The sequence below is a fragment of the Gambusia affinis genome, linkage group LG10, assembly GCF_019740435.1.
Source record: "Gambusia affinis linkage group LG10, SWU_Gaff_1.0, whole genome shotgun sequence".
Taxonomy (NCBI): domain Eukaryota; kingdom Metazoa; phylum Chordata; class Actinopteri; order Cyprinodontiformes; family Poeciliidae; genus Gambusia; species Gambusia affinis.
In genome coordinates, this window is record NC_057877.1 from 29,287,987 (window position 1) to 29,314,830 (window position 26,844).

General features: G+C 42.1%; 2 protein-coding genes across 5 annotated transcripts in view; both read right to left on the reverse strand.

The window, feature by feature from the left end:
* Positions 1-5,878, reverse strand: LOC122838121 (phosphatidylinositol 3-kinase regulatory subunit gamma-like). 2 transcript variants are annotated; one of them, XM_044128510.1, is made up of 6 exons: positions 5,755-5,878; positions 5,354-5,673; positions 4,687-4,761; positions 4,451-4,612; positions 3,535-3,729; positions 1-3,450 (listed from the first exon to the last, which is right to left on the reverse strand). In XM_044128510.1, exons 2-6 carry the CDS (start codon positions 5,662-5,664, stop codon positions 3,444-3,446), a joined length of 750 nt encoding a protein of 249 aa, XP_043984445.1. In that variant the 5' UTR covers positions 5,665-5,673; positions 5,755-5,878; the 3' UTR covers positions 1-3,443. The 2 variants fall into 2 exon arrangements, with proteins under 2 accessions (XP_043984445.1, XP_043984446.1); XM_044128511.1 differs by having other exon boundaries at positions 1-3,729.
* Positions 5,879-12,483: 6,605 nt separating this feature from the next.
* LOC122838122 (phosphatidylinositol 3-kinase regulatory subunit gamma-like) overlaps positions 12,484-26,844 on the reverse strand; it is a 37,216-nt gene continuing 22,855 nt past the window's right edge. For 2 of the 3 annotated variants that reach the window (XM_044128512.1, XM_044128513.1), the window contains exon 3: positions 12,484-12,618. In XM_044128512.1, the coding sequence (XP_043984447.1) occupies positions 12,503-12,618 (116 nt within the window). In that variant the 3' untranslated portion in view covers positions 12,484-12,502. Of the gene's footprint in view, positions 12,619-18,032; positions 18,532-26,844 lie in introns of those variants that run through there. The other variant, XM_044128515.1, reaches the window with a different exon arrangement.

Below are 26,844 nucleotides of genomic sequence, written 5' to 3' on the forward strand. Positions count from 1 at the left end.
TTTACATTTGATCAAAATATTTTCTTTATTGTGCAACAGAATCCAAGATGGCGGCGCTGCCCGAGTTAAAACCAATTCAGAATTTACAACCAACAAACTTCTGCAACCGAAACAAGAAACCAAAGTGAAACTGGAGCAAAAACAGGAGAAAACGCCGAGAGCCGAGAATCATTCAGGAATAAAAAACTTCAGCAGATAAATAACAGTTCAGGTTTTAACTGTCCGCTTTCTCTGCGGTTAAATTTGCTTGTAATTCAATTCAGATCAGAAAACACCAAAAACAGACAAATAACAATTGTTTTCCAAAGACATCTATTAAACCTTTTTTCTTTTTTTTTTAACACATAAAACAACAGTCAATACCAAAGATGCATGCTGGATCTGTAAAAGGGGAACGAACGGGACGGGCGTCATGTACAGTTTTAAAAATCTTTTTTTCTCGTCAGTCGGGTGACGCGGTTCGAAACGCAGCTGATCTGAACGCGACACGACTCCAAGAATCAAACCCGTTCAAACCGTCGCTGCAAATAAAACTTTGCAGTCCTGCTGAGGAAACGCCGCTGTAACAGTCCTGCGATGGCGGAGCGCGTCGGCGACCGGATCCGACCCGACGGCCGCCTCGGTTCCCCGACACGTTCCAGACAAAAGTCGAGTTTTCCGAAAAGTGGAAACTTCAACCAAACAGTCGGTGAAAAGTAAACTTGGTAAAACTGATTGTTTTGGTTTGATGCACGAACTTCCTGTTTGCTTTTAGCGCCATGAGGAAGAAAGTCGACCTGGTGGGCGGAGCCTGCACGAAACCCCGCCTCCCTGACGGATCTGGAGAGAAACGTCGGGAAATCATCCGGCAGAAACTGTAACTGTAACTCCTGATGGTAAAAACTGGATCTGAACGAAAGTTTACTTCAAGTTTCCACTGAAACATCAAATTTTCAGCAAATGGTTAAATAGATGATTTGTTTCTACACTGAGGTTTATTTTAATTTATTGGAGCCGTTTCTATGATGGAGTATCAGGACCAGGTCAGAAATATACACAAGTGAAGTCAATGCCAGAATGAATCGCACAAATTAATTTGTAATATTATGGGAAATTATAATAAAAGTCGTATTAATGCGACAAACTTGAAATACCAGAACGAATCGTAACGTCGCCGAATTCTGACGTTCCACTGCCAAGAAAACTGTAATGAAACATGAAATAAAGTTTGAAAATAATCAGTTCAATAAATAGTGAAAATTAAGTTGCAATAATATGCAGATAAAGTCATAATAATGTGCAACAGTCAAACACCAGAGTAAAACTTACACAGAAATCATGATGCATTAATCTGTAATAATGTGAAAATCTTGAGACGTGAATAAATTTATAAAACCTTTCAACTGTTGCATCTTTTCTGAGTTACGTTTCTGTTCGTCTGGCTGCAACACTCCGTCATATTTCAGCCACCAATAAGTTTTAAAAAAATAAAACTAACAGGAATCCAACATTAGATGGACACTCAGGTTTTATTGTTTCCAACTTTTATTAATAACCAGATTATTGGACTTTCTGAACTTGTTTTTCTGCAGGATGATTTTCCCAGAATGATTCCTGTTTTGTGCAAACTGACGGAAATCCAGACACAAAACAGATTTTCATCACGATCCACAAACTGAGCGCTTCTTTTCTCTTTACATCTGGAATGTAAACAAACCAGGATTTCACAGATTCTTCCTGATGCAACAGAAAATCATTTCCAAGAGGCAAAAGCAAATAAATCCTCTGATAAACTAAAATCTTTGGTTTAAATGTTCCAGGGATGAAAATCGAGCTTCCAGCTGTTCATATAAACTGTAAATATAGATCTATATCTGTAGATCAGACATCACAGGGAGACGTGTGCAGCTCCATCCGGGGAAACCAGAAACTCAGAATACTCTGCTTAAAACTTTAATAAACTCTCAGAGAAACACATTCAGCACTTCAAGTAGTTCCCATGGAGACGGTGAAGAGGTCAGAGGTCACAACAAACTGACCGGATCAGAACCCGACCCAAAAACAAAAAAACCCTGATTCGCTTCGTTTTCCTGCTGCTGGCTCGAAAACACCTGAGGGGGGCGACCCGGTCCAGTCCGACCCGGTCCAGTCCGACCCGGTAGCACCTGCAGAGGTCAGTCAGTGTGTGGTGGGTAAACACGGATCAGAACCCGTCTCTGTACATTCAAACGGGTTCAGAGAACCAGAGAGGGAAACGGTGCAGCAGAACCGGGTCGGTACTTTGTGCTGCTGGAGTTCTGCCTGGTCCGGTCCGGAGTTCTGTCAGCTTCACTCAGCATGAAATAAATAAACAAACATTCACAGTTCAGCTCCCTTGCTGTGGTTCTGAAGGGCGGTGCGGCCTGACCCGGTTCTGACCCGCCTACCGGGTCCAAACGGGAACAGCTTCACCACAGATGGCTTTCAGCTCCAGACGAGTCCAAACACACACACACACACCTGTGGCTTTTTGTGGACTCACTGCAGACGGGGGAGGAGCCAGCAGACCCGGTCATCAGCCAATCAGAAGCTCCACAGGAAGAAGACGCCGCCCAATCAGCTCAAACGGCCCAGTTAAAGTTTTAAATGTTAAATTAGTTTTAATTCATTCATGGAACTTTAAACATGCAGAAAATATTTGAACCATAAACAGAAAAATTTCACTTTAAAATTCAAAATTAATTAGTTTTTTTCCTTAGGGGAAAATTTTCTGTTGCAGTTCTTAACTTTACCACTAGATGTCAGTACAGTTCTATGGAAACAATGTTCCAGAGCTTGGGGGATAAATTCAGGAGCAGAATCTATTTTTAATGAGATTTATATCTAAAGTCAAATATAAGAAAAGTTGGAACAATAAAACAGGTTCTGCATATTTTAATAAGGAAATAAAATCATTTTGTTAAATGAGGTGAAATTGTTTCATTCTAAAGTTTTAAATGTCATGAAAACATTTTCTGGTTTTACTGACGTTCTGCTGCTGGATTCATTTCCATGAAACCTTTTGGTTTAATTTGGTTCTGATTGTTTTTCTTCATGTTGGATCAAAACGTTTCTGCTCAGGATTCAGAAACAAAAACATTTACATTTCAGAAACTTGCTGTTTAAATTCATTTTTTAATCTGAAATCAGGTGGATTGAGACTGTAAAGTGTAAGAATCGGCTTCCAGCTGCTGCTCGGAACCAGAACCAGAACCAGAACGAATAACAAGCTGAAGAACTTTCTGAATGGTTTTAATTTACAGTAAATGAATAATATTTTTGTTGCAGGGCGTTTCTGATCAGGCTTTAGAAAGGACGCCTCCTGTGGACCTGATGAGGCCCAGACCTGTGGCCCCGCCCCCAACATGGCGGCCCGGCAGCCCCAATGTTTCCAGACGGAGTCGATCGGGTCGGCGTTGAACCTGAAACGTTTCTTCTCTTCTCATTCACTTCCTGTGCAAATCAAGCAGTCTAGATGTAGAGCGCCGCCCGGGAGCGTCTAGAAAAAGTAGATCTAGTCCCGCCCCCTGGGTTCACCTGCAGAGGGGGGTCACGGGGGCGTGGACAGGGTGGGCGAGGCGCACGTTGAGCGCGTCGTTGTGCTGCACCAGCGAGGTGAGGCGGTAGTGGAGGACCAGCTCCTTCAGGCTGCCGTACAGGAAGTAGGGCTCGGCGAAGCCGAAGCCGCGCGGCGTGCTGTAGATGACGCAGTGCTTCACGGCGCCCGACGCCCTGCAGGGACGACACAGGGGTCAACTACCAAACTGTTTCAGATTCTGCATCAGTAAGGTCTGGACTTTGACTAGGCCATTGCAGCTCCTTGGTTTTTCCTGTCCTGTTTCAGGTTTAGAGTCAAAACAAGTTGAATAATTTGGATTCCTTGATGACTAAAGAAGCTGGAGGCAGGTCATCCGTTCAGCGCTCTGCAGTCTGGGACAGAAGGTTGCTAGGCAACGCCGTCACTTCCACTGGGACGGATTCATTTTAATTACATCCATTTTAAAGCACTAAAAATTTTAATGCAATTAAAAAATGTTTTTATTTAATTTTGTATTTTACATTCTAAGGTTCCGGTGTTGAATGTTTCTGGTACGACCATAAATCTGACGCACAGCTGCATCCGCTACATCGCAGTGAAGCTGCTTCTAGACGATCTGATTGGACGCTGCACAAGACTGTTGTCGTGTTCAAGTTGTGCTAAGAGAAGTTAGCTTATCAGCAAAGCTATGCTAGCCTAAAGTAGCATCTCACTGCTAATTATGTAGCAGCTAATGCTAATGTCCTGAAACGCTTTGCTCCAATCTCATGGATGAAGAACAGACAGATACGACCCTCGGCCCCACTACGGTAACCACGGTAACCATGGTAGTTTAGGTAAGCTAGCTCCCTCTCTGCTCCAGAACGGGACCCTCCCTGATTGGTTCACGTCGCCCTGGGTGTGTGGCGTACTCACACCACAGAGCAGGCGTAGCAGCCCTTCTTGCTGCTCTCCCGGATCAGGAAGGCTCCGTCCGGCTTCCCGTCCAGCAGCTCCTCCGCCTGCGTCCGGCTCACGTCTCCTACGAACCAGCTCTTCTCGTCGTAGTGAGGCAGGCTCTCCTCTTCCTCGCCGCCTCTGCAGCCACAGAAACACACAGTGAGAACGCCGCGCCGCAAACATGGCCGCTTCCAGCCGAGGCGGACACTCACTCGGCGGCGGCGTCGTTCTGTATGCCGAGCCAGTCGTTGATTCGTTTCTGCCGGACTCCTTTATGGTTCAGCCAGCTGGAGGAGAAGAACGTTTGATTACTGAGGTCTAAAAACACAAAGTCTTATTTATATGACTGAGTTTCTATAAGTAGAACTGTCTCTGCTGAAACTCACTGAAAAACCAACTGCTGCAGCCAACCAGCTTAAATCTGGCTAACTGTTAGCAAGCATTTTGAAAGAAAGTGATCCAAATCCTGTTCCTACTGCAAAAAATGTAATTAAACATAAATGGATCAGTTGAAAACTAAATTTTAAATAATAAGTAACAATGTTACTTTGAACAAAATCAAACTGATGTCAGAAGTTTGTGGATTGTTGCACAAACCAAGTATCTTTGAATAATTAGAGATAATATTGATTATCTTAGCATGATTCACCAGAATCCAAAGTAGGCAAGAGGACATGGCAGGGCTGAAAATGCTGGTCAGAAGTGGAGCAGAAACGACGTGTCAGGATTTTAGTTTTCTGAATCTCTACTTTGTCCCCACTGTGGTATCACTGCCACCAACAAAATGCTTTTAAATGTCCAAGTAGGGTACTGGTTTGTTACGTTCCTGCTACAGTCACAAAGCTCCGTTTTCCAGCGCTGCGCCTCCTGCCTACTTACACCAGGTGCTGGTCGCGGATCTTTCGCAGCTGGATGAGGTCGGGCTTCAGGCTGTTCATCTTCTTGTCCGTCTCGCGGTTCTCCGTGGCCTGCGTCTTCAGGTCCTGCTCCAAATGCACCTTGCTGTCGTGGATCTCCCCCAGGCGGGACTTGAGCTTGTTGAAGTTGACCAGGATGCTCTCCTTGTCCTTGTCTCCGCTGCAGCGGCTGCAGCGCTCCACGCAGTCCTGGCTGCAGCGCTCCTGTGTCTGGCACTGCTCCTCGAAGATCTTGATGGTCTCGTTGAAGGCCTCGATGGCCGTGCGCTTCATCTGGATCTCCTAGGAGGTCAGGAGGAAGAGGTTGGGGGCAGCAGAACAACGTGAAGCGATGTCATGCTGGTTGGAAACCAGGAAGTTTACCTGGCAGGTCTTGGTGAATTCCTCGTACAGCCGGTCGTACTCTTTGCTCTTCTCCTGGTACTGGCTGTGATATTCCTGCAGCTTTTTCCCCACAGCGTCGATGTTGTCCTCCTTCACCAGCTGGTCCTGGTCAGGACAAGAGAGGCGTGGAAGATGGAGGGACAAGTTTAAGGTCAAACATTTACTTCACAGAACCAAACCACATCTGTTAAAGACCCTCAATGAGCCGACTAGCTACAGCCCCTGGTAGGCAGGGTGGGAAACCCCTGGCCTTCACTGCTTTAAGACTCAAATTACTGCAGTTCAGTAACAGCCTGTAAACCTACGGAAGAATGATTGTGCCAAAATAAAACAGAAATGATTGATAAAGTAATTAATTTACAAAAAAATTTTCCCTCTGATTTGACTGCAGAGCCTCATTTAACAGTTTCCATTTCATTAAACTGATTTACAATCTTGTTGCTTAATTTCCTTTTTTTCACATTTTTTTTTTTACTTTATTTTTATTGGAATTTTTAGAATATTTTCAAAAAAAAAAAATCAAAAAAATCAAACTACAAAAGACAAAATTACAGTATCACAAGATTCAAGGGTACCGTTCGTATCCAAAATTAGTCCTGTAACGTTGATGTGATGTTTATCCATTTTTCCCATTTGTCCTGGCATTGCTCTTCTTGTGTCCTCAGTCTATGTGTTAGAATCTCCATCTCATATAATGAGTTCACAGTCTGTATCCATTCCTTTCTGGTGGGAGGGTCAGATTGGCACCACTTCCTAGTTATTACCTTTTTGGCAGCCACCAACAGAATTTTAAACAAATAACAGTCATTATTAAGAACAACATTCTCCAAAAGGCCAAGATATAAAACCAGACCAGTCTTAGGTATTGTGTAGCCTAATATTATTACAATCTCTTTGTGTATTTCGTTCCAGAACTGTGTAATTCTAGGACAAAGCCAAAAAACATGCGCATGGTTAACATCAAATTCTCCACAATTTCTCCAACACGGTTGGACAATAGATTTGAATTTGCTGGTAATTTTGGGTGTTATAAAAAATCTGATTATATTCTTCCAACAATGTTCTCTCCAAATTCTGGAAGAGGATGTCGTAGTTTGGGTCTTCCAGATACTAAGCCAGTCGTTTTCCGTTAGCAGGATATCTAATTCCCTTTCCCATTTTGTTTTAATATCCAGAGTATTTGTGCCTCTATTTTCCAATAGATGTTTATAAATTAAGGACACAGTTCTGTGTTTTTTACCAGCATTTTGACAATCCCATTTTCATTTTGGTCTACTCTGTGTTTTATCTCTTTGTTATAAAAATCCCTTAATTGTAAATATCTAAAATGATCTTGAGTTCTCAGAGCAAATTCTTGTTGAAATTCCTGGAAACTTTTGAAATGCCCATCTTTAAGGACTACACATAGAGCTGTTAAACCTCTTTCTAGCCATTGTTTAAATCTTAGGTCTTGAGTAAAATATTTGTTATAGGCTGGCCATTGGATCAAACATAATTGTTCCTCTAGTTTGCATTTTCGAATTATATATAACCATTTACCCAGTGAGAAACTAGTAATAGCATTAACTTTCTCAAGTGTATTCTTGGTGGTCTCTATATCTCCAATGATACTCCGCAATTCTCTTCCATGGACTTTTTGTTCAATATTTTTCCATTTCGCTTCATAATTTATGTCACTTATATTTATTATGGGAGTTATTTGAGCAGCATGGTAATATTCTCTAAAGTCTGGTAATGCCATACCTCCCTTCTCTTTTGGTAATTGTAAAGTTTCAAATCTTATTCTGGGTTTTTTGGCGTTCCATATAAATCCAGATATAATCCGGTTCCATGTTTTAAACTGTCTGTCTGGGATTTCTATAGGTAGTGCCAGGAAAAGATATAACAACCTTGGTAATACGTTCGTTTTTATGGTTTCAATTCTAGAGCTGAAATCTAGTGTTAAGACGTCCCACCTTCTGATGTCCCTCTTAATTTCTTGGTCCACTTTAATAAAATTTGCTTTATATAGGTCATCCATATTTTTTGTTAGCTGTATTCCTAGATATGTCATTATAGTAGCATTCCAATTTAATTTATATTGTCTCTTAATCGTCGCTTCTGATGGTGTGTAACCGAATGTTAAAACCTGTGTCTTTTTCAAATTTAATTTATATCCTGAGTAGAAGCCAAATATCTCCAACTGTTTGATTAGACAGGGCAGGGAATTTTCAGGGTTTGATAGATAACAAATTACGTCATCCGCGAACAAACCTATTGTGTGAAATTCATTATGTATATCAATGCCTTTGAGATCATTATGTTGTCTTAGGTGTTGTGCCAGTGGTTCAATAAAAATTGCAAACAGTGTTGGTGATAAACAGCAACCCTGACGTGTAGAACGTTCCAGTTTTATGTTATCAGTTAGGTTTCCGTTAATCTTGATTCTGGCCACTGGTGATTGATATAAGGTCCTCACACACTGTACGGCCTTTTCATTAAAACCAAATTTTCCAAGTGCTTTATATAAGAAGTTCCAGCTTACGCTGTCGAAAGCTTTCTCTGCATCGAGACTGATTAAAATAGCTCTTATTTTTTTACTTTGAATATGATCTATAATGTGAAGTGCCCTCCTGATATTATCCCGTGTTTGGCGACCTTTAATAAATCCTGTTTGGTCCTCATCAATGATATCTCCAAGGAATTGTTCAAATCGTTTTGCTAATATTGAGGTATAAATTTTATAATCCATGTTTAGAATAGATATTGGTCTATAATCAGAGCATGTCTCACTCATCTTTTTTTTTGGAATAACTGTTATAATTGCTTCTCTCCAAGATGGAGGAAGCACTGCATGTTCCAGAGTATAATTAAATGATTTTTCTAGTAATGGTAGGAGATCTTCACTAAAGGATTTGTACCACTCAGATGGCAATCCATCACTACCTGGTGTTTTACCATTTTTAAACCTATTAATTGCTTTTTGTATTTCTATTCTTGTTATGGGAGAAGTGAGAAGTTTATTCTGGGTTTCTCCAATTGAGGGCAAGTCCAGTAAATCCAAGAAGGTTTCTATCTGTCCATTGTCAGCGACTGTATAATCTTTGATAGTACGTCCTAAACATGTCCTCAATAATTACAGGGTCGTGTGTCATTTGATTTGTTTCACCATCTTTTAATTTATAGATATTTCTATCTGACTGCTGCTTTTTCAGTTTCTTTGCCAGCAGTTTTTTTCCTTTAGGCCTGACTTCATGGTATGATTGTCTAATAAATTTTGATTTCTTTTCAATTTCATATGTAAGCATTTTATCAATGTTGTTTCTTACTTCTTTTATTTTAATAAGCAGGTTGGGATTTTGGGTTGATTTATGTTGTTTTTCTAGATCTATTAATTTAACTCTTTCTTTTTCATAGGCTTCCATTCTGGATTTTTTAAGAGCCACAGTTTTTGATATCAGTTTTCCTCTTAATACTGCCTTAAGTGCGTCCCATAGTATCACCGGGTTAACCTGACCATCGTCATTCTCCTCTATGTAGGTTTTGATATCATTAGAAATTTCAGTTTTGAATGTTTTGTGGTTTAGCAAGCCTACATTTAATCGCCAAGTTGTTTTGCGTTTACTGGAAAGTAAATTAAGTTTTAATGTTAGGGAAGAATGATCAGATATACTTGTTTCTTCTATTTTACATTCCTTTACTTTATATATGTCAGATTTATTCATGAAAAGGTAGTCAATTCTGGAATAACTTTTATTGGAATAGTGGGTATAATCCTTTGTTTTAGGGTTTAATTCCCTCCAGACATCAACAAACCCAAATTCTTCAAGTGCCAGTTTAAATTTTTTTGTAGTTAAATTTTGTTGTTTTTTATCATTTGTTGTATCAAGCTTCGTGTTCAATATCATATTGAAATCTCCTCCCCAGATCAGCATTCCCTCTGTTTCCATAATTATTTTATTGAGGAGGTTATTAAGAAATTGAATATTGGTGTTTGGGGGGTTGTAGACATTGACCAGTGTTACCTTTACGTTTTCAAGAGTCCCCTTCACTATCACATATCTCCTTTCTTTATCTGATAGATCATGGCTGCAGTCAAATTTTACTGAGTCATGAATTAAAATTGAAACTCCTCTTTTGTTTCCAAGTCTGAATGAGCTATAAAATGTATTTGAGTAGCCAAAGCCCCTAAGTTTTTCATGTTCTGATTTAGACAGGTGTGTTTCCTGTAAATAAATTACCTGTGCTTTCTCTTTTCGCATTTTAGTTAAAAATTTTTGCTTTTATAGGATTGTTCATACCGTTCACATTCAACGAAACAATCTTGATACTATCAACCATTATTTAGATTAGAAAGGTCACCCTTTGATATCAGGAAAAGAACCCCCAACAAATAACTAAACGAGCTATTAAAACATAGATGAACAAATAGAACAGAAACTTCCAAAGGTAGAGATGTGTAAGGACATCCCTCCAGGTCCCTGCTGGTGGGAGGAAGGCAAAACACCACCCTAAGGTGGGGGCCCTCTCTAGTAGTAGCCTGAGGTCTACTTATACTAGATAAGTCCAACATTTGGTAAACTCTGCAACATTTACTCCATTCGGTATTTGGTTAAATATCTAACAAAGACCTATAACAGATAACTTTGGTAACAGAAGCTCTTATAATAATGCGAACCTGTGGTTCAAGGTTCAGTCACTGGTCCTCACGTCTGTACTCGGTAAGCTTCTCCTCGCTGACCTGTATCGGTGTTGATAATCCGTTTCCATGGCAACAGCGGTCGAGCTCTCCTTGGCCAATCTTATCTTGTTTTCTTTTGGAACCCAGGTCAAGCCGAAGCCTCTCTTGATCATATCCGATGCCGTTTCGTCCGCGTTCTCATAGGTCCGCACTCCAGAGTCCCAGAAGATTCTCATCTTTGTGTACGGCGTCTGGAATCTGATACCTTTCTGTTTCAAAGCTGCCTTTAATGGGCCGTACGCTTTGCGTCTTTCTATGACATCCGAAGCATAATCGTTATCAAAATAAAGACGTTTGCCTTCCATCTCCATTTTCTGCTCCCACGCTTTCTTTAGAATCATTTCTTTAGTATTGAATTGCAAGAAATTCACAATTATAGATCTCGGGGCTTTGTTAGGAGGCGGCCTGGGTACCAAAGCTCGGTGTGCCCGCTGTATCTGGAGTTCACTTCCATCTGGTAACTTCAGCTGTTTATTTAGCAAATCGGTGACAAACTCTGAGACCGATCTACCTTCTTTGCCTTCCGGAACTCCATAGATACGAAGATTATTTCTCCGGCTTCGACTCTCCAGATCCACAAGTTTGCCGTTCATAGCTTTGTTCCTTTCTAATGTCTCAAGCAGCTCATTTTTCATTTCCAAACACGCAGCTTCCAGGTCAGCCACTCGGGTCTGTACCTCGGTGATACTGCCCTTCTGGTTCTGCAGCTCGCACATCATTTCCTCCCTGAATCTGCTGAGATCTTCCTTCATTGTGGCTTTTACATCTTCTTTGAGTTTTTCTATGTCGTGCTTCATTTCGTTTTTAAACTCTTTTAATTCTTTTGAAAGCGTCTTGATACCCTCCAGCAACGCGTATTGCTGTGAGTCAAGGCTAGCCTTCCTCGTGGTAGCATTAGCTTCATCTCCACTAGCATCTCCCGACTGTTCGTCATTTTCTTGTGTTTTAGTCGTTTTCTTTTCGGTCTTGTTAGTTTTCGGCATTTTCCCCCTTTAAGTGATTTAGCCTGTCGTTTTGATAATTATCTGAATTAAGCGAGGGGGAAAAGTTTAATTACCGTCACGGAGGAGCCTGTTTTTATGCGGCCATCTTGTTGCAGCGTTGACCCGGAAGTCTGCCCGCCATGCTTTTAAAAAATTATATATACATATTAATGCATTTAATCCAGATCACAAATGTCTCTGTTGCTCTCAGCGTTTCATTGGTGGAGAGATGTTTTCACAGCGGACCAACCAGAGAGCGGACCAATCAGAGCTGGGCTGGTTGGTTCAAAACATCAGCTATAAACTTTTATTTTAGGAATAAATCTTCTCCACCAATGAAACGCTGAGAGCAACAGAGACATTTGTGATCTGGATTAAATTAAAAAATAAAATAAAATAAAATAAAGCAATTATTTTCTTTCAATTCTTAATTTTTCTGAAAACAAAAAACAAGGAATGCTTTGACTGCCAGGCTTATAATACACTATTAGGAAGCAATTATACATAATTAATCACTTTTATCCAATAAATTCATCAAAAATACATAATTCTATATATTTATTTTTAAAAAGAGGGAAATACTTTCATGCTCTTTTTTAAGTGGTTTCCTGGTTGCCAGTAGGGGGCGCCAGTTTGTGATGCTGTTATTTTGGGGTCACAGGTTGAAAAGTTTGGGAACTCGTGTTGTGCACTGCAAAAACACAAAACCCTCCCAAGTATTTCTACTTTCTACTGCTAATATCTTAGTAAACTGAAAAAAATTATTTAAAAGTAAATCTAGTTTTCTGCAAGAAATAGGAGATTGTTTTAAGAACATAATCACTAAATAATTATAAAAATAATCCAAATTCCACAACGTACTGGTGGAACCACCAGTACCCACATGTTATAACTGGAGGCCTGATGCTGAAATCACCATAGCAACCATCAGTAGCAGCAGATTAAAGCAGATCATTTTGTTTCCATGATTCAAAGAGCTGAGAGAAACCAGAACATTGTTCCAGACGCGAGCGCTGAGGCGGATCTACCTGGATATGTCTCCCCAGTACCACTCTGCTTCCTGCAGCGAGTCGCCATCGTCACCTCTGACCCCAGAAGAAGACGACGACGGGCGGGGTTTGACTGGCTTTGGAGGAAGAGCTGAGAGAGAGAGACAGAGAGGGCGAGCGATGAGACACCTGGGAGTAACATGGGAGAAAATCAGCAACTTCTGCACAATATCTTCAATTGATTTGCTCTGATGACGATATAGTGTTATCCCAGGAGATGATTTTGATTCTGACTGCCATCAATATGATGCAATAATTCTTGAAATTAAAAATACTAAAAACTGGATTTTAGTAGAGGTGTGCCGATCGATCAGCCACCGATCATAATCGGCTGATTTCTGTGAAAAGTGTTTACCGACAGTGATGGGTAATCCTTCACGCTGCGCAGCAACAAATCCTAAGCGATGTTAAAGGAACTTTAACGCTCAGAGGGTGAATGTGGAAGTTTGAGTTCTGCTGAAGAAATGCTCGTCAAAATGCATCAACACAACGAATCTAATATCACGGTTAAAAAACAAACATCTGACGGAGTTTGGCTACATTGAGGCTCAATGCAGGGAAAACAGGGAGATCCGGAGCGATCAGACAGCAGGTAAAGCAGCACAGCTACCAACACTCAGCTGGAAGAGCATCACAGTCAGAAAGCTGAACAAATAACCCGAAAAATTGTTTAAGTCTTTGAACTATCGCTGCAAGACTCTGGTTCTGCTCCCGCTGCTGGTAGTAATATTTCACAGACGGAGCGCCGCTTCTGCTCCACCTGCAGTGAACGCTCACACCGAACATCTGCTTAGACCAGCGTTTCTCAATTCCAGTCCTCAGGCCCCCACCCTGCATGTTTTAGGTGTTTCCCTTCTGCCACACACCTGGATTAAATATGTGGTGATTATCAGGCTCCTGCAGCCCTTAATGGTGATGCAATCATTAGAATCAGCTGCTCTGGAATAGAGGCTCATCTAAAACATGCAGAGCAGGAGACCTGAGGACTAACATGATACAGGTTTCTGTAGTTATTGTGGGAAATTAGAAACAATACAACATTTTTTTTAGAATGTAGTAAGTATGTTCGAGAAAGGGAGGAGTTAATTAGAAATTTAAATAGGAATAAAAATAAGTTAGATATTAGAAGTTTGCTTCAAAGATCATCGGTGGATGTAGTTTTTAATAGTATTTTTAATTTTCTAAGAAGAACAGGTATTATGGGAAGATTATAGTGATTTTACATCTGATCCATACTCCAGTCTAGAAGGTGGCAGTAATGCACCTAAAAGTTGTTTGCCAACCGCCATAAAAAAAACAAGAAGAAGAAGAAGAAGAAGACCTGAGGACTGGAATTGAGAAACACTGATCTAAAGCAACAGGTAGCTTAAAGATTTTACATCTGCATTAAAACTTTCACTGTGTACTAAGATGAGATAGATAAACTCTGGAAATAATAATCGATACCTCCTCTGTGTTCTGCAGAATTATTCCACTCAGTCAGAACCAGCCAATCAGAACCAGCATTAATGAGATTATTTGATGTAGGCAGTGTTACATTTATTGGATTTGTTATATTTAAATTGGGCTGTTGAGAACTTTATTATTAAATATTGTTTTATTGATTGCAGGTTTTCAGTCCTTTTGACTCAACAGCTGCTGTTTTATGCCTGCAAATATTTAGTAATTTATGTCTAAAGTAGGTGAATTTATTGCCAGATCATGTAGCAGAATTTATACCGAAAAATTTACAGCCAATCCAGGTGATGGGCAGAGATCGACCTCATGGGGGATCGGTTTCACAATCGGCAACAAAAAACCTGATGAGAGCAAATAATGAAAAACAAATAATCCAAACAGGTTTTAATCCTGAGACAATGAGTTCAATAAAAAAGGACAAATATTTTTCTTAATCAGCAGTAAATAGATCACCTGTTCCAAATGGTCTCAGGAACAAAAACATTTGTCACTTTTAGACATCAGAGCAGAATTTAAACCTTCAACCTTTTCTCTGGAGTTCAAAGTTCAAACATGGTTTTATCTTCCTGCATCACCCTGAAGATGATGTGGATCAATATTTCTGCTTTTCTGTGAATAATAATCGGTATTGTTGCACCTCGAAGCAACATGGCCGCAGCGCTGCAGACGAGTTCAGCAACTGAACAAAATCCAAAGTTTTTCCTCAAAGCAGCAAAAAAACAGCAGAAAATATCAGATCAGACAATAATGTCACATTTTAGCACAGTTACTGTTTCCATTCAATTTTCACATGAATTGTTATGAATAATTATTATTTCTTGTCATAATAATCAATAAATGAAAACACTCAGTAATTTCTATTTGCACCATATATTGTTTATTTTCTTTGTACCAAAAACTGGATGCTAAAAGTTTCAGTTTTGGTCTCAACTGAACTTTATTTTGAAGGAGAATTTTTTTTTTACAGAAATTTCATGATTTATTTTATTTGTTGTTTCTGGTTTGTTTGTTTGTTTTGGATATTTAAAATGTCTTCTGGCTCCAGTGTCGAATATTGATTAGGATCTAAAGTTTATTGATCTTTGAGAATATGATAATTGTTACTATGCAGATGCAGCCGGAGTCGTTTACCAAAGAGGATGTGACCTCACTGGTTAATAAAGAAATACAAATATTTCCTCTTCCTGCTCAGTTTCCTCCAGTTCCTTTGTCTGAAAAAACTGAAGAATGAAAAATGTTTCAGGAAAATCAGCAGCGTGTAACCCTGAGAGGAAAACAAACCTGGAATGAATGAATGAATGAATGAATGAATGAATGAATGAATGAATGAACGAGGTGAAGCTCGTTGACTGGAGGATCCGTCCTGCTGCTCTGATGGAGCGCCGACCTCTGATTGGCTGCAGCTACTGGAACATTTTGTCTCCTCCACAAACAATAGTTCAGAGTCACAAAGTAAGACGCAGCCGCCGCTGCATCACCAGCTGCATCACCAGCTGCATCACCAGCTGCAGCAGCATCAGGTCCTGCATCTCCTGCAGCATTTGCTGCAAGTAAAACCAGGAAGCTGCAGCTCAGCTTCTCATTTAAACTAACAGGTTTAGAAAGTTTTCTGCAGTCAGAAACATGTGGCTCTCACACACACACACACACACACACACACACACACACACACACACCCCTAAATAAAAACACACGCAGTAATTACAGTTTCATAAAGTGCAAATCTCTAAACTCTAACAGATCTGAGCTTTGATCAGGAGCAGAAAATAGAGGAACCAGAAACTGAACCCATGTTTCTGTTAAATCAGGTCCAGAACCAGAACCAGAACCAGAACCAGAACCAGAACAGGGTCATCCTGCATCCGGACCAGAACCCCCCCAAACAAAGAACCACTGAGGACCTGGAACCGTTTTCCAACCGGACCTCACCTCACCGAGCCGAGGGAAACAAAGGGGCCGACAGACAAAGGAGCACAACACACACACACCAACACACACACACACACACACACATGTTTGCACGGCTATCTTTGTGGGGACTTTCCATCGACTTCCATTCATTTCTACAGCCTGACCCTTATCCTTATCCTAACCAACCACCTTAGTCCTAAATCTGACCTCTGACCCAAAACAGTGTTTCTCCTTGTGGGTCCCCACAACGTAGTAGAAACAAACACACAGACACACACACAGAGACAAAGTTCACTAAAAAGAATCGGACCCAGCAGAACAGCTGATCAGAACCAGAACCAGTTCAGTTCAGGCTGCAGCTGATCAGACTAACGGATCAGAACAACCAGAACCATGCTGGTTCTGCAGCAGCTGGAGGAACTGGACCTGGTTCTGCTGTAATGAAGCTTCAAACTGTCCTGAGCCCAGAAACACAAAAAGTTCTGGAAGAGTAGGGATCATGTGACTCTGGATCAGAACCAGAGCCACTGGAGGAATGAAGGTCCGAGTCCTACCGTCCTGCACGGTGCCGTCCATCAGTTGCATGTTGCCGAGCAACCGGACCTCAGCTGCTCTCCTCCTCCTCGACGCTCAGTCGGACTGAGGAACGGACCGGGCCGGGCCGCTCCTAAACCCGAAGCCTCAGCCAATCAGGACGCAACCTGGAAGGAGGAGGCGGGGCTCTGAGGAGGAAGAAAGGACGGAGGAGGAGCTAGACCCAACAGGTGGGAGCAGAACCGGACCTGGAGCAGAACCGGACCTGGAGCAGAACCGGACCTGGAGCAGAACCGGACCTGGAGCAGAACCCGTCTACTGCCTGGATTTGTTGTGAGATTTGCAGCTGGTGGAGGTTTGATCAGCTGATTGAAGGAATGCAGCAGAAATGCTTCAGCTCCTCTAACCGGGCCTGAGAGGTCCAAACAGAGCAGCTGAACAGCACCACGTCCTCCTCCGACCAGATCACAGAGGTTCTGTCTGAAAACCGTCAAACCAACCAACCAGAACCAGAGAAGATGAGGAGCAACAAAACGCTGCAGAGACTCAGCCGAGTCGCTTTCCTGCAGCATCACATCAGGATGATCATCAACCTGCAGCTCAAAGGTCCAGGAAACCGACCCGGTTCTCACCGGACCTCAGCGGGTCGGTGGTGACTCCGACACAATGAGGAACAAATGAAGCAGGAAGACGCAGCGATCCGGTGACAGACGCTGAAATACACTGCAGAGAAGACGGACGGAGGATTTTGTCCGGGTTTTACTCCGTCTGAATCCCCATCCCCCCTGAACGCAGCGCTGAGCTCAGAAAGATCCAGAAATAAAGAACTAAAGCTGCTGATTCACAGGAAACGCTGAACTATTTCACCTCCAATCAAACATTGTCCAAATATTAAAGATTACTGCAAAAAGTCCTGTTAAAGAGCTGGTTTGTGTTTGAAAGCCAGAATCAGTCTGCAGGGAAACAATCTGTGGCTTTAACAAAGAGAAGCAGATTTGCTGCTGTAATTTATGTAATATGTGTCCAAACAGACAAAGATCAGGCAGAGGAATGCATCCCCAATATTTATAGTCTGGAAATCATGTAGCTTTTATCTGTGAATCTAATAAGAATAGACATGAGGATTTGAAAGCATCTTGGGCCTCTCTACCACCTTATTTCAGATAAAAATGACAAAATTATGAAACCTGCAGGCTATTGGGGAAAGTTCAGGAAAAAAACATTTTTTACCATTTTCTTTACCTCAAATGTTCAAGAATTCAGTCTTTAGACGAACCTGGGCTGGTTTACAGATTATTCAATAAAAGTTTGAGATTTAGGGCAACTAACGTAGTTTACATGGTTTAAAAAAAAGCTCTGACATAATGGTCAGTTTATATAAATTCACTCCAAGTTTCTTAATCTGAAATAAAGCCGTTAAAATGTGTGGAATATTCCTTTAAAAATCTCTGAATCAGAAGCTACCTCCAGCATTAATGGAGTCCAGCGGGACGAAGCTGTTAAAACCTTCCACTGATTCCAGGGGGAACCAAACCGACCACAGCACCACCACAGCCAGATGGCCCGCTCCCGTGTCTCGTCCCTCCCGGTTCCCCCGCCTACCTGGAGGCTGATCCATCTCCAGGTAGAAGATCAGCTCGGTGGAATAGGGCATCATCACGTCCCGCCAGTCTCCGTCCTCTCCGGTTTTCTCTGCCGTCCACACCGTGTTGTACATCGTTTTCAACGGGACGGGTGAAAACGGCCGAAAGTAACAAACCGACGAGTATAATTATAATAAAATCTGTTTATAAGTTAGTCTATCTATTAATCTGCAAGTCGTCCGTCTGAATGCCTGCTTCAGAGTAAAATAAATGGATAAAAAGCGAAAAGCGAGCTCCGGGTTTCGGCTGTTTTCTCACACATGCTAACAGCTCGGGGCTCTTCATGGAGGCGCACTATGCCTGAACAAAACTCCGCTCCATTAAAACACAAATTAAAATTGGGCCGTTAGCTCCATGTCTATCAGCGGTCCCCTTTCCTTCTCCTCCACACAAACCTCCGTCCTATCGGCTCCATTTTTAGACGAGTAGTGAGCAATGGAGGCTGGCCTGGCGGAGTCAGACACCGGCCGGACCGTACCACTCCACCGAGGAACACTACGGGATGGATGGGGTATTTAATTTAAAACATAGAATCTCCCTGAAAAAATATTGCAGTTAATACATTCTATTATTTTAAGACTTAAAAAGAAAAGAGAATTGAAGTTGTGTATTTATTTGTCCATCAAATCGCGGTTTTAGTTGTAGAAGTGTTTTTAAAATCACTCTCACACCCCTATTTTACAAATCAGAGTGGGAAACCCCATATTCTCCCGCCTCCTGACATACCAGCCACTGCGCGCATGCTCAGAGCTCGAGGCTCAGGAGGAGAATGCCGTCAGCCATTGGCCTCCAGTTCCAGTTTTCCAAAGAAATACATCTATTGGTGGATCATAATGAATCACTTTTACTGTGGTTTTCCAGAGAGAAAATAAAACACATCTGGTGTTAGGTTATTTCCAAACTGTGGAGTTGATTAATTTACAGAGAGAAAGCTTATTCCCAAGAGGAAAACATCTTAGGTAGAACCACTTTTAACATGAGTGAATATCCCAGCAGATTCAGCCCAAGTGCAGAGGTTGAAGTTCAAAAATGACCAGAACCTGTGAAGAGCTCCATCCCAGACTCTATAGGCCTCAGTAAGCAGGTTAGCAGCAGCTAATCTACAGCAGAATAGCAAAGACCTAGCTAAAGTCCAGACCCCAACCTGATTGAAAAGCGATTCAGAAACATGAGCAGAAACAAATTTCAACAAAGCATAATGAAATAATGCAACACTGAATGCAAATACAATGAAACAAGATTCAAACTCAACTATCAACAAGTCACATCAAAACAGAGAAGGAACATGCTGAAGTTAGGCTAACATAGCTGCTGAAAGTACAGAAGTCTGTTTGGATGTGGAGTGGGATTGGTGGGGTTGGGTTGTGATGTGTTCACTGACTCAGACTGCTTTCAGTCACTTCGATATAATCCTTTCCAGATTTACCATCTGACATCTTCTGCTGCAGAATTATGATGTGTCTCTCCCATCAACGATGGATAAAACGTAACCTGGTTCAGATGCTTGGAAAACTACTGGATGTGATTTAGCTCCACATATAGAAGTGGCAGCAATCTGATTTATTTTTGGGTGAAAACATGGAAATCGGGCCGTTCAGGTCAGTTACATTCTGAAAACATGAAATCATTTAGTTTGAGTCGTATTTTCTGCTGAACATAGTCAGAGGTTGTTGATCTGAAACATTTTGGTGCAATAACAAAAAAAAAAACTATGAAGGGGTTGATGTATGTATGTCTGAAGAATTGTACCGCGATCATTAAATAACCTGGAATGATATGAAGGACAAAAACACAACAAATCCTGGTGAGTCCGTCCCTAATTCAGATCAGTAGGTTTACCACATATCGACATGCATGGCGCTGCTCCATCGCTGCGTTTCAAACATTTACATTTCCATGTGAACCAGAATACAGAAGAAAGTTTGTTTTAAAATAAAAGGAAGCATATCAGTTTAAAATGAGTTCTCTGCGTGCTTCACAAATGATTAAAACATTACAGAGAGCAATGAAAAGACATTTCCTGGAAAAATAATCCCAACCAACATCTAATTCTCTCATCTGTTAGAACAGGAACTGGACCCAGTTGGAGGAGAACAACAGGACCCAGAACCAGACGCCCCCACATGGTAATCTGCAGCTGATAGCATAATGTCAATAAAATATCAGCCGGCATCAGTAACTGCAGCTGCCCAGAGCGTCTGTGGCGTCCCACTTCAGGATGAATAAAAGCCTGCTGGTCCGTCCGTCTGAGGACAGCAGAGGAAGAGGAGGAGGAGGAAGAGTGGGTGTGTTTAAAGCTGCTGTATTACGTTTTCTCCCAGATGGCTCGTGCCGGACCCTGAAGTGTGTCAACCAGGTTTAATTGCTGCTGCCGCTGTGTGTGTGGCACAGATGGAGCCCAACAATGACACAGAAACTGACTCTGGGCTTCGTCACACAAAGAGGCGCAGGGGAATTAATCTGCCCCGTCCGCGGCCGTTTAACTGCCCCGACAACAGCAGAGCGCCCCGCTCTAATTACCCCCCAGACACCGGGGTCGGTGCATTCTGAATGAGATGCAAACACAGCAGGAAACGCAAGACCCAGCATGCACTGGGCCTAAAGAAGTGGATTGGGGTCATAAATTCATAACTTTAATCTTCTGAGATCAATAGCATTAGCTTCTACTAAATAGCACGTTGGTGTAGAGCTATAGCACTAGATTTAGCTACATATCATCTTGGAGTAGCACGTTAGCAGAAGGTTTCACTAAATGTCATGTTAGTAAAGCATGTTAGCATTAGCTTCTGCTAAACATGTTGGTATAACATTTAGCCTTATTTTCTGCTGAATTTCATGTTGGAGTGGTGCTTTGGCGTTAGCCAAAGTAATCTTTATGGTTAGCACTTTAGCGTAGCTAGCTTCTTAGCTAGCAGTTATCACCACTGTTAGCTGTTAGCTGTTCTCAGGTCGGCCTGACTCCAGTTCCTGATCCTCACAAGAAGCTGCAGGATTCTGGAAGATTTTCTGGTCAGACGAGACGAAGAGGAGCAGCTCGTCTGCTCAGCACGGTGGTGGCGGTGTTATGGTTTGGCCTTCAGTAATGGTGGGGCTGTTGATGACGGTAAACGTGTCTGTCGGTGTGTTCAGAGTTTTTTGTGTTGATGCATTTAATGACCATTAAAAACAAACAGATTTTTCATTCTTGGGCCTCCTGATGGAAGGAAACTGACCTTCAACAGATTGAAGTGGTTCTAGTGAAGGGTGATTGAATGTGTCTCTCCTTGGAGCAACTGCTCTTAACTCTCAAACTGTTGCCTCAACAACAAGCGAGGGGTCAGATGTCCGCCAGCAGGTCCTGAAGAAACACTAAAGATAATTGGTTGCAGGTTTATGTATCAATAATCCAACACAATTTGCATTTTTAAGCACATCTAAGTGATGAAGATTTCTCACTAGTGACAGAAATGAATCTGCAGCTGAGATCCTGCTAAAGCTGCAGCTGTCAGCCTATCGGCTTCGCTCACGTTTCTGTTGAAACTGGGAGCTGCAGACGGATTCCGATAACGCCGCTGTCCCTGGAAACGTTTTCTGTTCCTGAACAACCTCAAACCTCCGCCGTTGTCCCAGAAGAACAAGCAGCTCAGCTGTAATCAGCCGTTATGTCTCTGAGGTCAAACACCACCTGCAAGCCGAGCCAAAGCTAAAAGCCGACGGTTCGTCCAAACAGAAACGTTTTTCCAGAGATAGAGGCCGAGCGATACGGCCGGCTCTGATGACCCACCGACACCTGGCGACCGCCGGCTTATCAGCCGCAGCTTCCAGTCTGTGACATCAAAACGCCACGAGGACGACTCCGCCTGGAAGCAGCTGATTAACCAGGACTCAACGGACGACCTTTGACCTCAGACCCTGCAGAATTAGGGAGCATCTGATCAGGAGGAGAAGGCAGCAGGAAGTAAATCAGCACACAGCCGCCGGCTGACAGTTGATTGCTGTGTTGGAAGGAACCAGGAACTCATGAAAAGAAAAAGTTTCAAAACTTTGTCCTATTTCTGAAGGTCAAACCAACGACCTTCCTCTGGAGCCGCCAACATCACCAAACACCACAACGTCTCAATAAGCCCCTCTATCCTCTCTAAAAGGGGCGGAGCCAGCATCTTCAAACACACTCAGATCTTGCCACATATTCCCAATTGGATTTCGGTCTGGACTTTGACTAGGCCATTCTAACCCATAAATATTTTTTGATCTAATCCAGAGTTTAGATCAAGACACATCAGGCCATGGTGTGTTCAGGAACATCGCGACCTTCATGTTTCAGGACACATCAAGGTCATGAATGTCCTCAAACTGGTAAAACATTCATAAATATCTCTCTGCATTTTATGAGAAATTAAATATTTGCTCACGTTGGTCTCCTCTGCATCCACAACCAAACATAGAGATGCAGCATTCAACTTCTATGCACCCCAAATCTGGAATAAACTTCCAGAAAACTGTAAAACAGCCAAAACACTGAGATCCTTTAAATCTGGGCTGCAGACGCAGCTGGTAAGAGCTGCTTCTGAACCACAATAGATGGAATATTGATCAACATAGTCCAGACTGAAGGGAACCATCAGAGCTGACTCTCCCTCCATCCAGGATCTGTACAGGTCAAGGGTCAGGAGGACAGCTTGCAGTTACCAGCTCTGCAGACCCCACATATACTGGATATGAACTGTTGTTTTGATTTTTACCTCCAGGGCGGCGCCACAGAGACGGATTCTTCCTTCAGGTCCGGTCCAGACCGTTCATCCTTCTCTTCCTGAACTGTAAATATTCATATTTCCACGAAAAACATAAATGTAACGACAGCGAGATTAAAGTCAAAAACTTGTTTTTTTTTTCACAAACTGTGTGAATAAACTGGATAACCTGCATTCAGCTGTAAAAGTGTAGCTGCTGGTGAATCTCTGTTGAAAACAACAAATCATTTCCCAACATGTCTGACTCTCTGTGCAGCAGGATGTGAGCTCAGCGCTGCTCAGCAGCCAAATGTAGCTGTGACAGAAAATATGGCCTCTCTGCAGGCTCACTGCAGACGCCGGTGCCGCTGACGTCCCGGTTCCTCCTGCAGCATATGCTCCGGCTGTGAGCGCACACAGCCGCCCTGATTCACCCACATCCTGGTCCTAACGCCATCATGAAGCTTCCTCTCTGCCTCCAGCGCCACAGAGAGGCGTCCAACTGTCCCCCCTGTTGGAGAAGAGCGGCCGCTCTCTGAAGCCTGGTCCCGGTGGAAACAGATCTCCAGGAGAAGATTCAGCTCAGACAGGATGATTCAGATCACAGAAACGGCTGTGATCTGGATTCATGGGGATCAGGGGCCACAAGGCGTGCGAATGCTTCTAACTGTCTACTCTATGGAGGCCGACAGACGCAGGAAACAAATAAACAAAATAACAAACACAAAGAGGCACAAGAAAAAGAAAAACGCTGCAACAGCAGAAAATAGAAGTAAATAGGAAAATAGCAAAAACAATAGAAAGCTTAAAACTTTCCAAGCTCACACCACAAAACGGAAGTCCTCCAGACCACTAGGGGGAGTCGAGCCAAATCACAGAGGGACACAGGGACAGTCTAAAGACGGGATGTTAAGGATAAAGTTAAAGAAGAGTCGTGTACTTTACAATTTTATAGAACAGCAGCATGTTTAGTAGGTGATATTAGCTACTACAGACTCCCCCTAGTGGTCCGGAGGACTTACTGCTGTTTGTGCAATTTGTTGCGTTTTCCCTATTGTTTTTATTCCTGAGGTTGCAACATTTTTTATTACAATTTGTTTTATTAATTGCAGGTTGTTGCTGCTGTTTTGTGTGACTGTAGGATGATTCGTTTGCAGCGTTTCTCTGTTGAAAAGTTTTGTGTGTTTTGGAGTTTGCATCATTCGGGCGTTTGTTATTTGTTTCACCATTTGCTGCACGTTTACTTCTGTCAGCAGCCGTAACATTTTATTATGTACTTTAACAGGTTTAACACAGAGCTGTCCCAGAACCACCCAATACCGTCGAATAACAAAACTCCAAAGTATTCCAGCTTCCCAACCTGCAGGAACATGGAAATTTTCCAGGAATGACAGAAAAGTCTGTTAATAGGCATCCCTCTGCCAGGCTCCGCCTCCAGGTCACGGGCTCCGCCCATATGTCGCTGACCACGCCCTCCTTTGCCCCCCCCCCCCCTTGCAGGTAGAAAATCCCGCCTCAGGTGAAGTCATCCTGCAATGTGAGCGTTCCCATGATGCAATGCTCTGCAGACTGAAACAGGTTTGATCTGATGCGTCTGAAAATGCTGAGCAGCTTCTTTATTTTTCCTCTGCAGATTTCTGGTGACGTCTCCACTTTGGATCTTTTGTTTGGGTTTCTCGTCGCCCTCCTCCCCCTCGCTGCTATATTTGCTCTCGGCCCACACACCGCCTCTCCCTCCCGGTTGCCATGGCAGCACCATGGCTCAGCATAATCCCCGCAGCAGCAGCAGCCGGTCGGCAGCGCTGGAGGACCGGAGCTCTTCAGAACCAGGCCAGCAGGTCCTGGAGGGGTCCAAACTAAGCTCAGATGGTGGCGAACCCTTTCCTAGGAAGAGGGGCGTCCGGAGACTTTTCTCTGCTCTGCACCGATATTTTATGTTGAAGTTAAAGATTTTCATTCAAGCTGAACTGATTCTTGTGGCATAGATTTTGTTTTTAGTTTAATCTGGACTAAAAAGATTAAAAAGAATCTTGATCAGTCCAAGACATCAGTAGATTTTATCTACTATAAAACTACTAAATGTTTTCAATGCTAACATTATTCTGGAGTTGATTTTGTTCCTCCTTGAGTTCCACAGCATGAAGCTGAATAACAACGTTCTGCTGAGGAGCTCTGCGTCGTTTCGGGGTTTTGTTTGCTGCTCCTTGGTTTCTTGATGAGCTACATGTTCATGGTCTCTGTTGGAAACATGTGAGCCGTTTGAAGACCTGCAGCTGCAGCTTTTAATGCAGAGTCAGCAGATCCAGGAGCAACATAAAGGTTGTTTCATGATATAAATACTTGTTCCTGTCATCTGAGCAGTTTATGGCCAGTTTGTTTATTCTAAGTTTTTAACTAAATCAATGAACTGAGCCGGTTCCTCTGCTGCTTTAATGCAACATGAACAGGAAAATATCGTCTTCATGATGTAAATCAGCTTTGATCGCTTCTAATTTTGCTCAAGACAAAAATAAAACAACAGATCTGTGATCAGCAGCTGGTTAACGAAGTGAAAACAACTCAGAACCAAATCTGCATCACATCAAACTGGACCTGTTCTGAAATCTAATAACGAAGAGAGGAACTGCTTAACGCGGCGGCGTCACCAGAATCTGTTTTTATCCTCCATCAGCTTTTAATGTCTCTCATTAAAAACAAACCCGCAGTGTTACTTTAATGCTTCCATGTTTGAGAAATCTTTCAATCTCCATGGCAACCATTCCGCTGTTAAAAGGCCTGGGTGGACCTAGCTCCGCCTTCGAGGCGCAGCTCCTCCCCCGTTCAGCTGCTGAGCTCATTATAGGAGCCGCCATGTTGGATGACTTCCTGGAGGCGGAGCTTCAGAAACAGCAGAAGCTTTTAAAGAGACAGAGGCCCAATTTAAAAGTATTAAATCAAGAACACAATATATACATAGATATATATATATATATATATATATATATATATATATATATATATATATATATATATATATATAATTCACTTAGTTACAGTTTTTCCCCAATAGTTTTTATTTCAGTTAAAAAATTTTCTCACTTCCAGTTTTTGTTATTTTGTTAGTTTTAGTTAACTATAATTACCTTTGTGTCTGTGTGTGTGTGTGTGTGTGTGTGTGTGTGTGTGTGTAGCTGTTCTATGTATCCAAAACTAACTTGACAGAGTTTCTGTTTCCTGTTTCTCCAGAAATCTTTATTTTCCGTGGTTTGAAGATTGTTTTAAACTATTTTATTCTCTCGGTTCTTTGCTGATGTTTTATGGATCCAGAATCCAACATCATGTTGTCATATTCAGTTGAAAACTTAAAACTTACATCATTTAGATTATTGAGACATAAAACCTGCGTTAGCTTTGAGCGACGTTTAAGTTTGATACAGACCTGCAGGTTGATTTCTACAGTCAGCAGCTGCAGATTAAGGGAGGGGAATTTATGATAATCTGTTGTCACGTTTTGCCAAACATTTGATGAGCTGAAGTTAAAAAAATAAAACGCACAAAAACCACAAACCTGCAGATTTTCTTCATCAGAATCAAATCTGGACAGAAACCTGAGATGAACAAAAAAAAGTCACCCAGAATAAACGTCCAATTTCCAAGAGCAGAGTTTAAAACATCTCTACAAACATTAATGTAACATTAAATTTCCCAGAATCCTGGATTCAAAAGGGCATCAGATACTTTATTCTGTTTCTGTCCTAAAATATGGATCAAATCTGCTGAAACAACCAAATCCTGCTGGAGAAATTCATCATTTCTGAGTATTCCCTTAAAAACCCTGCAGGGATTTTAAACACTTCCATTCAGATTAACATAAAAGTTCATGTTTTATTGCTGATCTTCAGCTAAAAATAATCAGCAGGAAAGTTTTTCCACAGGGTGATTACGCCTCCGTCATGCTGAACATTTCAGAGATTGAAATAAATATTTGACCCAGCAGCTCCTATAAAACCACCAGAACATCGGCATCGCAGCCGGTTTCTGGTTCTGAGTTTGAACTTTTTACCGCAGCCGGTTGGTTCAGGC

What these genes read in the sequence shown, in the direction of transcription:
- LOC122838121 (XM_044128510.1), bottom strand. Translation starts at nt 5,664, where the DNA reads ATGAAGCGCACGGCCATCGAGGCCTTCAACGAGACCATCAAGATCTTC. An exon ending in ATCCGCGACCAGCACCTGGT is followed by an intron (nt 4,762 to 5,353) that starts GTAAGTAGGCAG and finishes CTTCTCCTCCAG; the next exon opens with CTGGCTGAACCATAAAGGAG. An exon ending in TGCTACGCCTGCTCTGTGGT is followed by an intron (nt 3,730 to 4,450) that starts GTGAGTACGCCA and finishes TCGTCCCTGCAG; the next exon opens with GGCGTCGGGCGCCGTGAAGC.